Here is a 14,816-nt window from a genome sequence, read left to right on the forward strand (position 1 = left end):
AACTGGAGAGAACGGTGGGTGCATTGAACGTGATTTACGATGCTCCGGGATTGCTCTCTTTGACTGCCTAGTGGCCGGTGAGACTGATCGGAAAGTTTCGGCATGAAGGTGTCTTTCGGACAACGCGCCATAGGAAAGGAGAAGCCGACGGAGAGCGGGATGCAAGCTCCAAGCTCGGAGACGAGAGCGGAATGAAACGCGACACGACGCGCCCGGTCCGGAACACGCGGATACCCCACGGGGACCCTGAGCGATCACGTGCGCGGTGGTGATATACCTGCGCGATGCGCCAAGCTGGGGTCCGCGATTTCAGTACTTTGCTTCCTACCCTCATCCCTACCGATCCCCCCAACATCGTAACAGCACACTCTCACCATGGTTAAGGCAGTCGTTCTCGGAGCTGCAGGTCCGTTTTTCTGCTTAGTACCATGAAAGGGGTTTGTGGTTAATCGCGCACGATCAGGCGGTATTGGCCAGCCTTTGTCCCTCCTTCTCAAGACGAACCCCCTCGTCACGGAGGTGCGCGGAGAGACCACCCACTTACCACCTGCTAGAGCTCACGCATTCCACAGCTGAGCCTCTACGATATCGTCAACACACCTGGTGTCGCAGCCGACCTCTCCCACATCTCCACCCCCGCAAAGGTTGTCGGTTACCTCCCTCCCGATGATGGGCTCAAGAAGGCTCTTACCGGCGCTGACATCGTCGTCATCCCCGCCGGCGTTCCTAGGAAACCTGGCGTGAGTACCCGATAGATTCTTTCTGAGTGTGTAAATGAGATGCTGATCCCAGTATGCAGATGACGAGGTGAGAAAAGCATCCTGAATGCCCAAGTCGTACCATGCTGACCCCGAATTTCCGCGCGTCGCAGAGATGACCTCTTCAAGGTAAGCGCTTTGTATCGATGAGCTTCATATCAGTTCTGACATAGCGTAGATCAACGCAGGCATCGTCCGCGATCTCGCCACTGGCATCGCGACCGCCGCCCCCAAGGCGTTCGTCCTGGTTATCTCCAACCCCGTCAACTCGACAGTTCCCATCGTCGCCGAGGTCTTCAAGAAGCATGGTGTATTCGACCCGAAGAAGTGCGTTCGCGGCATGCTCGACCATCATCGCAGGCTCACGTTCGTTCCGCAGGATCTTCGGTGTTACCACCCTGGACGTCGTCCGCGCGTCGACCTTCGTGTCGGAGATCCTTGGTGACCTCTCCCTCGCACCGAAGGTCGTCGTCCCGGTCGTTGGCGGCCACAGTGGCGTGACTGTATGCGTCTACTCTCACAACCAATCACAGTACCCCTATTGACATCGCGCCTTTCCAGATCGTTCCCCTGCTCTCGCAGTCCTCCCACCCGCTTCCCTCGGGCTTCGCTCAGGAGAGCCTCGACAAGCTGACGAACCGCATCCAGTTCGGTGGTGATGAGGTCGTCAAGGCTAAGGATGGTGCGGGCTCGGCGACGCTGTCGATGGCGTACGCTGGTGTCGAGTTCGCGAACAAGATCATCCGTGCTGTCAAGGGCGAGAAGGGCATCATTGCCCCGACCTTTGTGAACCTTGCTGCGGACAAGGAGGGCGGTGAGGCTCTGAAGAAGGAGCTTGGTACCGACCTCGACTACTTCTCTGCGCCCGTTGAGCTTGGGGTGAGTAATCCACTATTGTTTGGTGTCCCAATGGCTCAAGTATATCCTTTTCCCAGCCTGAGGGTGTCGTCTCCATCAAGGCCCTTGGCAAGATTACGGACTTCGAGGCCGGTCTCGTCAAGGCTGCCATCCCCGAGCTTCAGACCAACATCGAGAAGGTAAGTGTCAAGTTTTGACATACCATGGGATGCCTGTGCTCATCAATCACCTTGTAGGGTGTCACCTTCGTCGGCGCTTCCAAGCTCTAAGCGTGTAAAGTACAACATAGGGGGAGGGTAACAGAAGCTATCATGTCGCTGTATCTTTACATGTAGAGTGTAGGACTGGAACGCAAAATTGCTGTGTTTGGAATGGACACTTCACGAACGAGTCTACATACAAGCCAACAACAATCCACACTGTGTACTGGTGAGAACAGGAAAACACCTCAATAGCCTCCTCTGTCGTCCGAGATCCGGTGGGATGCCATCTGTCTCCGCTGCGTGTCTTCCAGCTTTGGACAGTTCGAGATGCCGTGGCCGAGACCTCCACATACAGGACAGCCCTTGAGCATCCCACCCTGTGCGGCGCGGGGATCTTCGATGCTCTGGAGGAACGGCGGTACCCTATCGCAGAATCATCAGCACCCTCGTCTCACGCATTTTCACCTGGGGCCATCGCTGCCAATCTCGAGGATCAACGCAACAAGACGAGCACGGCAGCAATGCCCGAGAGCCAATGAACATGAACGCGACGTACTTCTGACCAGCTTCCATGAGAAGGTACTTGAGATCGAGCAGCGTTTGCTCGGGCGTGTTCATGTTGACGAACGTGGTCGCGATACCGGTCTTGCCGCTACGGCCCGTACGGCCGATCTGGTGGACGTAGTCCTCGATCTCCTTGGGCATGGAAAAGATGATGACGTGCTGGATGTCGTTGAAGTCCAGACCCTTGGACGCGACGCCGGACGCGACCATCACGTCCTTTGCTCCTGACTTGAAAGACTTGATGGCGTATTGCCGCTCTTCCTGGCCTGCAGGTTGTCTGTAGTCAGGATATTACTCCAATCATATATAGGCACCATCGGCTCACTCTTCGAGCCATGGATAGCGACGGCTTCCACGCCTTTCAGTAGTAGATATTCCTGGATATCTGTGCGGCTGTCAGTGCGCGAGTAGATCGACGGTTTCAGCACTGAACTGACCGTCTACTTCGTTCTTGTTCTCGCTGAAGATGATGACAGGTGGGGGTGTCTTCTGCAGGCATTCGAGCAAATATACCATCTTTGCCTCCTGCTTCACATACTCCACCACCTGCAAAACGTCCAAGTTCGCGGCACCGGCACGTCCAACGTTCACGAGCACAGGCTTTACCAACGACTGTTGCGCAAAGTCTTGAATCTTCCGAGGCATGGTTGCCGAGAAGAGCAAGGTTTGGCGTTGCCGCTGACGTCAAGCGTGAGTGAGATCTCATAACAACCCTTAGCAGCAGACTACTCACCTTGAAAAAGCTCATGATGTTTCGCACGTCTTCCTCGAAGCCCAAATCGATCATTCGGTCGGCCTCGTCCATGCAGAGATACTTGCAGTTGTCGAACGTGAACCGCTTCTTCTCGAGCATGTCGATCAGTCGTCCTGGTGTCGCCACCACAATATGCAGGCCCTTGTTAAGGACATGGCTCTGCTCTCCCATAGAGATACCGCCGATGCAAAGCAGCGTATTCAGCTGAGGATAGCGGCCATCCTTGGTAAGCGCAGCTGTCCATGTGAGGACGTTCTCGTATGTCTGGGTGGCCAGCTCGCGAGATGGACAAAGAATGACGCCGACGGGACCTTCGCCTCGGATGAAGGGCAGTCGCGCCTCCTCCTCGAGCGCGAGCATGATGAGAGGGAGGCAGAATGCGAGAGTCTTCCCGGATCCGGTGAAAGCAATTCCGATCATGTCACGGCCAGAAAAACTAAAGCCTAGTCAATACGGGTCGCCAGCACATGAAGTGCATGGACATACGCAGTCGTTATTCCTTGAAGCTGGATGGGTGTGGGTTTCGTGATACGCTTCGACTTGAGGAACTTCACCAAAGGATCCGGCACCTTCATATCGGTGAAGTTGTCGATTGGTGGGGGTATGTCTTCGCCTTCGACGATGATGTGGTGCTTCTCCCATATTCGCCTGTTTTCCTCAGGCGTTCTGTCGCGTACGAACTTAGGTGGCCGCCATCTGAGGAGATTGTGTCAACATAGAAGTACATTAGCATGTGGGACGACCAGGACGCACGAGGATTTCATAGGCTCCATGTACTGCACACCCTTCGCCAACTCGAGATCAGAGGCGAGCTTTCTGCGAGCAGCGATAGCGGCAAGGATTTCGGCGTCGGCCTCTTCTTCTTTCTCAGCAGCGGTCTTCTTGGCATCTGCAATGGCAGTCTAGTTGTTGTACGAACGATGTGCATGCGGGGCGTACCTTCTGTCGCTTTACGGTGGTGAACTTCCTGCGCCTCCATCAGCAAGGTCCTCTCCTTGCGAGCCTTCTCCCTGCGCCTCTCCTCCTCGCGCTCCTCGTCGTCGCGCTCTTCCTGCTCCTCCTGGAGCCGTTTCGCCTTGTCCTTTTCCGCATTTGCACCCCAAGACGTCAGTTTTGCCAGCTTTGCCTGACGTCTCTGAGCGACGGGAACATACGGTTCATAGGAGTCATCTTCGTCGTCCAGTTTGTAGACAGGAGAAGGAGAGCGTTGGATGCGGGGTCGTTTGTAAGCAGGTTCGGACATGGTTGGGGTATGCAGGGGAGACTCGCTGGTGGTCGCTGAGAGAGAACACGGGACCTGGTGGGATGGGAGCGAAGCGCTGGACGGTCCGGACGGGCGCCGGGAGAGGAATGAGATCATCCGAGCAGCGTAGAGCAATCTGCCGCGGACAACCATATGGCCTCCCACTCTCCCCAGATGATTTATTCATCGCCGATAACATCGTCCCCTCCTCCCAACAACCATGGCTGAAATCCTGTTCGACCCTACCACCCACCCTCACCGCCGAGGTGTGCCTTCTCTCCCCTCCGTCCATGCACACAAACTCACTGATTTCGGTGGCCAGTGAACCCACTCACCGGCGAGCACGTCCTCGTCTCTCCTCACCGCACCAAGCGTCCATGGCTTGGCCAGACGGAGCCTCCTCAACAGTCCAACCTGCCAGCGTACGATCCAAAGTGCTACCTATGTCCTGGGAACACTCGAGCAGGAGGCCAGCAGAACGAAACGTACGAGCACACCATGGTCTTCGAGAACGACTATGCAGCGGTTTTGCCTCCACCTGGTCCGAGTGCGCCCCCAGCACCGCACCCCCTTCTTACAACAGAGCCGGTCCAGGGCGGCTGCGACGTCCTCTGCTTCCACCCGCGCCATGACCTCACCCTTGCCAGGCTCCCCATCCCCGATATTGTTCGCATCATCGAAGAATGGTGCTCAGTGTACAAGAAGCGCGGTGCTCAGGACGGGATTAAGTATGTGCAAATATTCGAGGCACGTCTATCGACCGGTCGGACGTACGAACTCGCACTGAATTCTTCTGCAGAATAAGGGTGCCATGATGGGTTGCTCGAACCCTCATCCCCATGGCCAAGTCTGGTCATTGTCGGCCGTCCCTACCCTTCCAGCGACAGAGCTGGCTAATTTTCAGAAGTATTCCCTCTCCACGCCACCATCCACCACACCACGCGGGCCCCTTGGTCGCTCATGTCTTCTGTGCGACTACGTCAACTTCGAAGTCAACGTCGCTCGGGATGAGGGGCGCGTCGTCCTACAGAACGAGCACTGGGTTGCTCTTGTGCCTTGGTGGGCCGTCTGGCCGTTCGAGATCATGCGTACGTCATTTGCCACAACTGCACAGTCGACTGTGATTGACTTGCGTGCAACGAAGTCCTTCCTCACAAGCGACATATCCCGTCCATTGTCCATCTAACGCCAGAAGAGAAGACCGCGTTCGCGCAGATCTTGTCGCAGGTCACTATCCACTACGACAACCTCTTTTCGTGCTCCTTCGCCTACTCCATGGGCATCCATCAGCGCCCTACTCCTCCTACCAGCGACGGCGTCGCGGACGATCAAGATGAGGAGAACGTGGCTCACTTGCACCTGCATTTTGCGCCACCACTACTTCGCAGCGCCTCTGTTCGCAAGTTCCTTGTTGGGTAGGTGTCCGACGGTCCGCTCATATCGAGAGGCAGATGCTGACGCTTATGGCACACCAGGTTCGAGCTTATGGCAGAACCTCAGCGTGACCTCACGCCTGAACAAGCTGCAACAAGACTGAGGGACTTGCCAAACGTCCACTACCTCAATGTGCCTGAGGCCTCCGACAACGTCTCCGCAACAGAAGGCGCAGATACCACCAACAGCTAAAGCACATACATCAAGTCAGGTGGCATAGATGACGATCAGCAGTAGAACGTATATGTAACCCTACATAGTGCCAGCGCACGCATAACCCGTATACCGATCCGAACCAAGAAGACTCAGTGATGTGCCTTCTTTGCCCGCTCAATATGTGCACGCAGCTTCTGCTGCTTTTCCCGCAACGATGCCTTCTTCTTTCCGCGCACTGCACCACTCGCGAGAATCATCATGAGTGGCTTGTTGCGTGCCTTTTCGCGGTTCGTCGTGCTGCTCGGGGCCTCCTTGTTCTTCTTGCCCTTGAGCGAGCCGTACTTCTCGCGGCCTTCACGACCCTTCTCGATCGACGCGATACGCTCCGCGTAGTCAGCCTTGGCCTTCTTCCTGGGTCCGAGGATGTCGTTCTCGGAGATGAAGGTGTCAGCGAGGTTCCCGTCAGACGAGGTAAGGAGGGTCTTCTTCTGAGACTCAAGCGTGGCGAGCTTGCGCTTTGCCGCGCTGCCACCCCCGCGCTCGACCGCGGCGGAAGCGGCCTTGATACGTAGATCATTGAGGAGAGCGAAGTCCGCTGGCGTGAGGATCTAAAACAGGTTGAGGGTCAGCCTCAACACGTAGCGGGCATTACTCTTCGCGACCGCACCTTCGTGGTCGCAAGGGTCGATATCCGCTGGGCGGCCTCCTCCGCAGTCTCCTCCTTCTTGTCCTCATCGGCTTCTATATCATCGTCGTCGCCGTCCTTCGCCTTCGCCTTGCCCTTGCCTTTGCCCTTGGACTTCTTCGATGTCTTGCCATCCTCATCTTCACTGTCACTGATTTCAAGGTCTTCGTCGCTATCAGAGCCGACGGAGATCCATCCATCAGAAGACTCCTCCGAGTCTGACTCGACGTCCCAGCCTTCCCAGGCCGCCTCGTCGTCCTCAGCTTCACCACCCGACGCAACACCGTCCTCTTCTCGGAGCTTCTTCAAATGGTCTTCCAGAAGCTGCGATGCAAGGAACAGCATGAGCAAGTCCACCGTCCAGAGATACAATCAATATACTCACCACTAAGCCCTCGATATCCACAGCAGCTTCTGCGGTATGTCCGAACGGTAGTGGCTGAGTTCCCTTAGCTATGCCCATGCTCGCCTCCTTGCCACGTTCCCTGCGCTTGAGCATGCCAGGGTTGACCTCTCGGAATAGCTGCAGCAGTCCACGCGCAGCGGCAGTGACAGCCTTGTCGCGGCTTTTCCTGTACTCGATGAGGTCCCCAAGTAGGTCCTCCTCCATCGCCCACGGCTGCCGCCTGCAGACCTCACGAATCGAGTTGATCCCCGCGGCGATGACCTCACTGCCCACGCCGGGATGAACGAACTCCTGCGCGATCTTCCTCACTACAGGCGTCAGCGCGTCTGGCGGCGTGTACTCGTGCACAGACTGCGCTAGGGCAACGAGAATGGAGGGGATGCGGAGCTGGTGGTACGTGAGGTACTTCATGATGTACGTGTAGAAGCCGAGCACGCAGAGCTTGTGCCCACCCATGACGCGTGAGAGGAGCTGCATGATGAGGATCTTGTGGTCAAGCGAGAAGCGCTTGTCGTATTTGTTGAGGATGTCGTAGAGCTTCTCTCCGAAGGTCTGAGGGTCGTTCAGAAGTTGAATGGCAGGAAAATTGGCGTTGGTCTCGGCAGCCTTCTTCTTCTTCTTCTGTAGGGGCGTCAGTGCGAGGAAGACAAACAATGAGGGTAGACGCACAGCCTTGACGGACTTGTTGATCCTCTGAAGCTTTTTGTCTCCACTACGTGTCTTCTTGTTGATTTCTCTACGGTGTTGGAGAGCCTTCATATCCGGGATCTGATCACTGTAGTCAGCATGGTGCCGGAAGGAAGTTATGCAGAGCGGACGTACGTCCTCCTCCTCCTCGTCGCTATCCTCCTTCTCTTCATCGCTTCCGAGGAAAAAGTGCAATGACGCACTCTGAACCTTGACAACGGGGTGGAAGCAACCAAGAGCAATGATAGAGACGGTCTTCGCATCGTTCCTGTGTCCATGACCCATAAGATCCTTGACAGGACCAAGGGTAGATGTACCCACCAGATACCCTTCCTCCACAACTCCTTGGTCAGTACGACAGCCCACATGGCCTCCTCCCCATTGCCCGAGCTTCCTGCCGCCGCCTTTAGCTTGCCCTTGTCTCCCACAACTTCGGCATCCATTCCTCGCTCGACCATTCCGAAGAGCATCGCCTGAACTGCTCGATTGAGCTTGTGGTTCTTGGTACGCAAATTCGCGGTGCGTATATCGGACAATATGGTCCTGCGGATGAAGCCACGGAGAGAGGACGAAGTTGTACGAGGAAGAAGGGGGAAGAGAGTTTGGAGGAGCCTGAACACAACATCTAAATCTTAGTTGCTAACACGACGTCAGTGCAAGCGAGAACGTACGTGATAGAAGTTATGACGTTCTTGTTTCTCAGCATGACCAGGTTCTGCACCAGAGATTTGCGGGTATCAGGAGAAAGCGTCCCATAGCTTTCGAGGAGTAGAGATGAGATCTGAGACGGGAACTCTGACGTCTCCTTGGGGTAGCATTGCGCGACCTGAACCATGTTCAACCCTATGTCACATATTGAACCTACAAGAACCAGCACACCTGCGCGATGAAGGAGACGAGCTCCCTAAAATGCTGAGCATTCTCGTCCGGGTTGATCTGGAAAATCTGGCGAATGCTGTTGTAATGATTCCATTGCTGTAGGAACTCCTCCTTGTACGCTGTGGGGTCGCGTTTGATGAGGTTCTGCAGCTGCGGCAAGTTCGACGTAAGAAGTACACCACGACCCATGGTAGCAGAGGACAAGCTGCAGGGGATACCTGCAGCACTCTTCTTGCGTCGGCGCTTGCAGAAAATATGGGCCTCCGGGAAAGACGGGCCGGAGGGTTCATGAACGTTCAAGGCGCAAGGTACAACATAGGTATTAACAGCGATCCCGTAACAGACTCCGAATACAGCAGATATCATAGAGATACAGGGTATAGTTCATGCACTAGCAATGGCAGTCTCGGCAGGCGCAGGGGTCTCAGTTGTCGTTGCAGCGGGTGCGGGGGGTGTGGCGTCCTGCTCCTTCTTCTCAGACGTAGGAGAGGTTACCCCTCCTCCACGACCTCTGCCACGGCCACCACCACGGCCACCGCCGCGCACCGCACCACGGATTCCGATTGATTGCTGTGGTTTCTTCTCACTATCTTCGCCTGGCTCATCCTTCTTGGGTTTGTTCCACTCGCTGCGCGCGGGTTTCCCTGAGTCCCACTCACGACTTTGGATCTGCGCAGGCCACAGTCGTTAAGGTCGCGCAGGACTACTGGAGAATGAATGGGACATACCTTGTCCATCTTACGGCGAGCGTTCTGCTCGCGAGCTTTGTCCACATTCTCCTGGACCTTCTTGGCCTTTGCCTGCTTGGCACGCTCCGCCTCCTGCTTCTTCTTGTACTCATCTTCGTCTGCTTGGACATCCTGCCAGGCCACCTTAAGTTCTACAAAGCTAGTTCGGCAGGTGAAGTTGCTACGTACCTGTCGCCGCTGCTTGATCTTTTCGTTCTGTTCCCTGATGCGTACCATGCGTTCCGCCAGCTCTTCCTCACTGAGCTTCTCCTGCAAAGACATTCAACTCCATGGACGTCCCTCCACAGGACGTCGGACACGCACTCGCTGGGCACCACCAGTCCTGACGCGATCGGGGTTCACGTATGGTTTCTTCCTCTCCTTCGGCTCCTTCTTGGTAGCGGACTCATCCTTGCCCTCGCCTTCTGGCCTTGCGTCTCTAGGACTGGCGGGAGATTTAGACGCGTCTTCCTTGGATGCGGATTCGTCCTTCGCGTCCGCAGAACTCGAGTCTGGGTCGTCCTTGATCTTCAACGCTTCAAGGTCGAGGCCGAGGGAGTTCGAGGCGGCCTGCTCAGCAGAAGGGTTGTCGGCCATGAATGGGCGAGATGAACGTGTCTCCCTTGGAGACTAGACTTGGCGAGACGCGAAGGGGGTCTGATTGGCAGACGCGCAGGGACGGAAACGGAGACGCGGGAAGATGCCGAGCCGTGACTTCATCGAATGAGCGACGGGATATAAACCCGCTCGACCGCCCTGAGTCTTCAGACCACCATCGATCTCCTCACTTCTCTCGACATCGCAACCATGTCCATTGCGAACAAGCTCTCCATCACCGACCTTGACCTCAAGGGCAAGCGCGTCCTCATCCGTGTGGACTTCAATGTCCCCATGGCGGACGGCAAGGTCACCAACCCAGCCGTGCGTACAAGTCAAGATCATTTGCATCTACGCGACTAACATGTCGGAAATAGCGTATCGTTGCTGCCCTACCCACCATCAAATACGCTATTGACAATGGTTCGTTTGTCTGCTACCTGGATCGAGAAATGGCCTCACCATATCTGCAGGGGCCGCGAAGGTCATCCTGATGTCCCATCTTGGTCGTCCTGATGGAAAGGTCAACCCGAAGTACTCCTTGGAGCCCGTGTCGCATGAGCTCGAGAAGCACCTTGGCAAGTCGGTCATCTTCGTGAATGAGTGTGTTGGCCCCGACGTCGAGAAGACCGTGAACGAGGCCCCTGAGGGCTCCGTTATCCTTCTTGAGAACCTCCGGTTCCACATCGAGGAGGAGGGATCCAGCAAGGACAAGGAGGGCAAGAAGACCAAGGCCGATCCCGCCAAGGTTGCTGAGTTCCGCGAGGGCCTTACCAAGCTCGGTGATGTCTATGTCAACGACGCGTTCGGCACTGCGCATCGTGCACACTCCAGTATGGTCGGCGTCAAGCTCTCCCAACGCGCAGCCGGCTTCCTCATGAAGAAGGAGCTCGACTACTTCGCAAAAGCTCTCGAGCACCCCGAGCGTCCCTTCCTTGCAATCCTTGGTGGCGCTAAGGTTTCGGACAAGATCCAGCTCATTGAGAATATGCTCGACAAGGTGCGTGACAGGCTCACTCACCGAGATCTCTGGTCCCCTGACAATGTCCCCTAGGTCGACTCGCTGATCATCTGCGGTGGGATGGCATTCACCTTCAAGAAGACGCTCGAGAACGTCAAGGTGCGTGCGAATGGTTCCATCGCTCGATAGATTATATTGACGCACGTGCTGCAGATTGGCCAGTCTCTCTTCGATGCTCCTGGATCTGAGAAGGTCGCCGCTCTCATTGAGAAGGCTAAGCAGCGCAACATCAAGATTGTCTTCCCCGTTGACTACGTCACTGCGGACAAGTTCGACAAAGACGCGAAGGTTAGTCCGTGCCGTAACTTATCGGGTGTCCCATGCGCTCATCCGAGAATAGACCGGTCATGCTACCGATGCTGAGGGTATCCCGGACGGCTGGATGGGTCTCGATGCTGGCCCGAAGAGTCGTGAGCTGTTTCACCAGACGGTTCTGGAGTCGAAGACCATTCTCTGGAACGGGTGAGTAGATCGTTCCTGCTTGGCGATTCTGGGAGATTGATCGCTGCGTCTAGCCCCCCCGGTGTCTTCGAGTTCGAAGCCTTCGCTGCGTCATCAAAGGCGCTCCTCGATGCTACCGTCGAGGCCGCACAGAAGGGTGCTACCGTCATCGTCGGTGGTGGTGATACCGCAACCGTGGTTGCAAAATACGGCGCGGAGGACAAGCTGAGCCACGTCAGCACTGGCGGTGGTGCCAGTCTTGAGCTCTTGGAGGGCAAGGTTCGTCTGAGTCTCGTTTGTCAAGGAATCCTTTCTGACGCAACTTCGTCCGATAGACCCTCCCTGGTGTTGCCGAGCTCAGCGAGAAGCAGTGAGTGGACAATGTGATGTACCCGGAAGCATTCGAGAAGTCAATTGTTGTATCTAATAGAAAATGGACGGTGAGGCTGTAATTCGCTAGTGGAAGTTCTTAGAATGTAATTGCTACCTACTCCTGATCCTGTCTGGTCCTTGTGTGCGTTCGCCGCTGGTCGCCTCCTGCTATTAGCCTCGAAGTTCATGGTCATCTTGAAGATCATCTTGCAAGGTAGGCGGCGCTCGGCAGCCGGAATTCGTCACCGTACGCTTTTGGCAACCGCTGGCGTCAAGGCTCCGCTGCGCTGAACCGTGGCCGCTTTCACAGATCAGACTTGTCCACTCACAGTCACAGCTGCATCGCGTGCAACAACGCGGTTGGCTGTCATTTCTTCGTGTTGCGCAGACGCAACATCCTCAGTCGTCTGCACAATGACTCGTGCTCGCCGTGGTCGTTCAGGGAGGTCCCAGAAGACGCCGGACCTTACAGGCGCCACAGAAGACGGTGACACACCAGCTCAAACTCATCAGGAGGGAGAGGAGGTTACGCATGCAAAGACGCAAGACGACAAATGTCCAGCGTGCAAGGACACTCAGGAGGACACGCCGCTCACCGTCGCAGAGAAGGAAAAGTGGGTCCGGTGTGACGCGTGCAAGAGCTGGTTCCACTGGAGGTGTGTCGGAGAAGGAGGAGACCTTGACGCGGTGGGCAAATGGTGCGTTTCCCAATGAATGTATAACTATGCGGGAGAGACTGACTCCGGCCTCCCCACGCGTGTGCTTACAGGTTCTGTCGGCCGTGCTTGGACGCGAACCCAGCCCGCGTCATCACAATGAAACCTCCGGCGCGCAAGTCCACGCGGAGGAAGACGCAGAGGGATTATGCTGGGTTGAACGCTGGACAGGAGACGGATCCCAATAGGTGGTTACGCATGATGGAGGGAAAGACCATAAAGAAGGACCCGTTTCGACGCATGAATGGGAGCGAGGTTGGCATCGAGTGGCTGGAGAATGACGAGAACGCAATGAAGGAACCCATCGTGATCGAGTCGGAGGAAGGGCTGGGAATGAAGATGCCACCATCCAGTTTTACTGTGAATGACGTTGCGGAGAGTTTGAGCGAGGACCATCCTGTGGAGGTCATTGGTACGTCCTATGTCTTCGTTCGCGTACCGCCCGTGCGTCCGACCATACAAGTAACCATTCCCACTCTTGGTCCTACCCACCCCTCTAGATGTTGCAACACAATCCAACATACCACATTGGACCCTTGGCAAGTGGGCCGAATACTGGAATACCGAGCCGTCGAAGCGGGACAAGATTCGCAATGTCATCTCGCTCGAGATATCGGGTACTGAGCTTGCAGACAAGGTCCTGCCGCCGAGGATAGTACGGGAGTTGGACTGGGTAGAGAAGTTCTGGCCTAGCACCAAGAAAGGACGAGGTCACACCTATCCGAAGGTTCAGTTATACTGCCTCATGGGCGTTGGAGGCGCGTGGACTGTACGTGCGACAGGCCCCTTATTCATTTATTTTCTCGGCTAACGCGGATTGCATACACAGGATTGGCATGTCGATTTTGCCGGGTCCTCTGTCTACTATCATATCATCCATGGCGCAAAGGTCGTATCCACTCTCCAGTCCACACGCAACTCCGACTTACCTTCTGCGTGCATTCAGGTTTTTTATTTCATCCGGCCCACGCCTGCCAACCTTGCAGCATATGAGAAATGGTCTGGAACAGAGTTGCAGAATCACTCATGGTTGGGTGATATGTGCGACGAGGTCTTCAAAGTAGAGTTGAAGACAGGCAACACCATGATAATCCCTACAGGTTGGATACACGCTGTGGTGAGTGTTCCTCTACAATTTGTGCTGTCTGTGGCTAATTGATTCGCTCCTCGTAAGTACACGCCTGTGGACACGCTCGTCTTTGGAGGCAACTTCTTGCACTCGTACAACGTCCCCACGCGTATGTTCATTTATGCACACTCCCTGACTGGCTTACTAATTCTTGTTCAGAATTGCGGGTACGAGAGATTGAGCTTGCCACTCACGTTCCGAAGAAGTTCAGGTTTCCCTACTTCGTCAAGTGCGTATACCCGTTACTTCGTAGCAACTATATCTGATCCTTTGTAGATTGTGCTGGTACGCGGGTGAGAAGTATCTTCGCGACCTCAAGGCTAAAGAGGATTTTCCACCCCGAATTCTGGAGGGAATCGAAGCTTTGGCCGACTTCCTTGTTTCCGAGGCTCGTACCATGGAGCGCGGAACAGACTCTGCGAAAAGACAAGCGAAGGAAGAGGTACCCGGAGATCGTATCAAAGATGCGCCCGCGTTGGCCAGGGAATTGCGGTGGAGAGCACAACATGCATCGGGTTACTCGAGCGATAGTGAGGGACGCAGCAGCCGGCATATGAAGAACAAATTCGTAGTCAATGGTGTCTCCGACCATGCGACGAACGGCGTTGGCAACAAACGCAAACGAAGCGCAGCCGACATCGGCGAAGACAGCACAGGGCTGTTCCGCAACTTCAAGCCTCCTGGCTGGGAACGAGTAGATGAGCATCCGGCGGTCACGGAGAGCAGGGTCGTGAAGGCACGTCGGCCGAGGGAGGACTCTACGGATTGGGCAGAGGAGTGGTTGCACGGAGATGTGAACGCAGCAGCGGAGGACGGGGAGGAGGCACATGTTGAGCGCAGACGCGATGTCATTGTCAAGGTGCGGCGGACAGCAAAAGGACTCGAACGACAGACAGTGGAGAGGGTGCTTGAGGAGTGGCAGTGGGTGGAAGGTGCTCCCGCGGGCTCATCAACTGTCCCGACCAAGTCCGAGCCGATGGATGTCACCATGACTGAATCCCATCCTCCACCATCGCAGGCCAGCTCTGATGCGCAGGGCGACACGAACGTCGCGCCGACGCCGGGCGCAGACACGAGTCCGAGCGGGAGCCAGGACGATGGATGTTCGCAGGTGGCTGTGGAGCCCAGTTAGCTTCTACCATATCATTATTGCCTGTCTTTCTGGCTGTATATATTCTCTGCATA

At 55.7% G+C, this 14,816-nt stretch overlaps 7 protein-coding genes across 7 annotated transcripts; 4 read left to right on the forward strand and 3 right to left on the reverse strand.

The window, feature by feature from the left end:
* Positions 1-375: 375 nt before the first annotated feature.
* On the forward strand, positions 376-1,885 carry L226DRAFT_519408 (malate dehydrogenase; the record flags this gene model as incomplete). The annotated part of the gene is made up of 10 exons (XM_067678581.1): positions 376-406; positions 464-519; positions 573-740; positions 800-807; positions 872-887; positions 937-1,085; positions 1,138-1,261; positions 1,320-1,637; positions 1,694-1,795; positions 1,853-1,885. The coding sequence occupies 10 exons, from the start codon at positions 376-378 to the stop codon at positions 1,883-1,885; spliced, it is 1,005 nt and encodes a 334-aa protein (XP_067540309.1).
* A 16-nt stretch (positions 1,886-1,901) lies between these two features.
* Positions 1,902-4,380, reverse strand: L226DRAFT_499929 (P-loop containing nucleoside triphosphate hydrolase protein; the record flags this gene model as incomplete). Its single annotated transcript, XM_067677741.1, has 8 exons — positions 1,902-2,242; positions 2,376-2,649; positions 2,709-2,768; positions 2,821-3,061; positions 3,117-3,573; positions 3,624-3,833; positions 3,891-4,026; positions 4,077-4,380. The coding sequence occupies 8 exons, from the start codon at positions 4,378-4,380 to the stop codon at positions 2,065-2,067; spliced, it is 1,860 nt and encodes a 619-aa protein (XP_067540310.1). The 3' UTR covers positions 1,902-2,064.
* Positions 4,381-4,540: 160 nt separating this feature from the next.
* L226DRAFT_550055 (galactose-1-phosphate uridylyltransferase) lies at positions 4,541-6,154 on the forward strand. The gene is made up of 5 exons (XM_067682721.1): positions 4,541-4,646; positions 4,703-5,127; positions 5,180-5,468; positions 5,525-5,795; positions 5,856-6,154. Exons 1-5 carry the CDS (start codon positions 4,601-4,603, stop codon positions 6,004-6,006), a joined length of 1,182 nt encoding a protein of 393 aa, XP_067540311.1. The 5' UTR covers positions 4,541-4,600; the 3' UTR covers positions 6,007-6,154.
* L226DRAFT_550056 (actin cytoskeleton organization and cell cycle progression protein) lies at positions 5,955-8,816 on the reverse strand (the record flags this gene model as incomplete). Its single annotated transcript, XM_067682722.1, has 8 exons — positions 5,955-6,578; positions 6,638-6,979; positions 7,041-7,682; positions 7,731-7,829; positions 7,884-8,016; positions 8,070-8,360; positions 8,420-8,574; positions 8,628-8,816. The coding sequence occupies 8 exons, from the start codon at positions 8,814-8,816 to the stop codon at positions 6,120-6,122; spliced, it is 2,310 nt and encodes a 769-aa protein (XP_067540312.1). The 3' UTR covers positions 5,955-6,119.
* An 85-nt stretch (positions 8,817-8,901) lies between these two features.
* Positions 8,902-9,952, reverse strand: L226DRAFT_608760 (uncharacterized protein; the record flags this gene model as incomplete). Its single annotated transcript, XM_067685970.1, has 4 exons — positions 8,902-9,296; positions 9,356-9,487; positions 9,545-9,625; positions 9,680-9,952. 4 exons carry the CDS (start codon positions 9,950-9,952, stop codon positions 9,012-9,014), a joined length of 771 nt encoding a protein of 256 aa, XP_067540313.1. The 3' UTR covers positions 8,902-9,011.
* A 31-nt stretch (positions 9,953-9,983) lies between these two features.
* L226DRAFT_529945 (phosphoglycerate kinase) lies at positions 9,984-11,825 on the forward strand. The gene is made up of 8 exons (XM_067679723.1): positions 9,984-10,276; positions 10,330-10,375; positions 10,426-10,952; positions 11,007-11,072; positions 11,127-11,261; positions 11,314-11,435; positions 11,489-11,693; positions 11,750-11,825. Exons 1-8 carry the CDS (start codon positions 10,163-10,165, stop codon positions 11,786-11,788), a joined length of 1,254 nt encoding a protein of 417 aa, XP_067540314.1. The 5' UTR covers positions 9,984-10,162; the 3' UTR covers positions 11,789-11,825.
* A 375-nt stretch (positions 11,826-12,200) lies between these two features.
* Positions 12,201-14,763, forward strand: L226DRAFT_454396 (Clavaminate synthase-like protein; the record flags this gene model as incomplete). Its single annotated transcript, XM_067675180.1, has 8 exons — positions 12,201-12,484; positions 12,556-12,914; positions 13,003-13,271; positions 13,332-13,394; positions 13,449-13,619; positions 13,677-13,740; positions 13,791-13,860; positions 13,908-14,763. The coding sequence occupies 8 exons, from the start codon at positions 12,201-12,203 to the stop codon at positions 14,761-14,763; spliced, it is 2,136 nt and encodes a 711-aa protein (XP_067540315.1).
* Positions 14,764-14,816: the final 53 nt, after the last annotated feature.

Source organism: Lentinus tigrinus (genome assembly GCF_003813185.1).
Source record: "Lentinus tigrinus ALCF2SS1-7 unplaced genomic scaffold L226scaffold_3, whole genome shotgun sequence".
In the NCBI taxonomy this organism is placed as follows: Eukaryota; Fungi; Basidiomycota; class Agaricomycetes; order Polyporales; family Polyporaceae; genus Lentinus; species Lentinus tigrinus.

Bases quoted from the DNA above. Each gene is read 5' to 3' on its own strand.
- L226DRAFT_550055 (XM_067682721.1), top strand. From the start codon at position 4,601: ATGGCTGAAATCCTGTTCGACCCTACCACCCACCCTCACCGCCGAG. The intron at 4,647-4,702 runs GTGTGCCTTCTC...TTCGGTGGCCAG, and splicing joins CACCCACCCTCACCGCCGAG to TGAACCCACTCACCGGCGAG. The intron at 5,128-5,179 runs GCACGTCTATCG...ATTCTTCTGCAG, and splicing joins AGTATGTGCAAATATTCGAG to AATAAGGGTGCCATGATGGG.
- L226DRAFT_529945 (XM_067679723.1), top strand. From the start codon at position 10,163: ATGTCCATTGCGAACAAGCTCTCCATCACCGACCTTGACCTCAAGGGC. The intron at 11,073-11,126 runs GTGCGTGCGAAT...CACGTGCTGCAG, and splicing joins AGACGCTCGAGAACGTCAAG to ATTGGCCAGTCTCTCTTCGA. The intron at 11,262-11,313 runs GTTAGTCCGTGC...ATCCGAGAATAG, and splicing joins AGTTCGACAAAGACGCGAAG to ACCGGTCATGCTACCGATGC.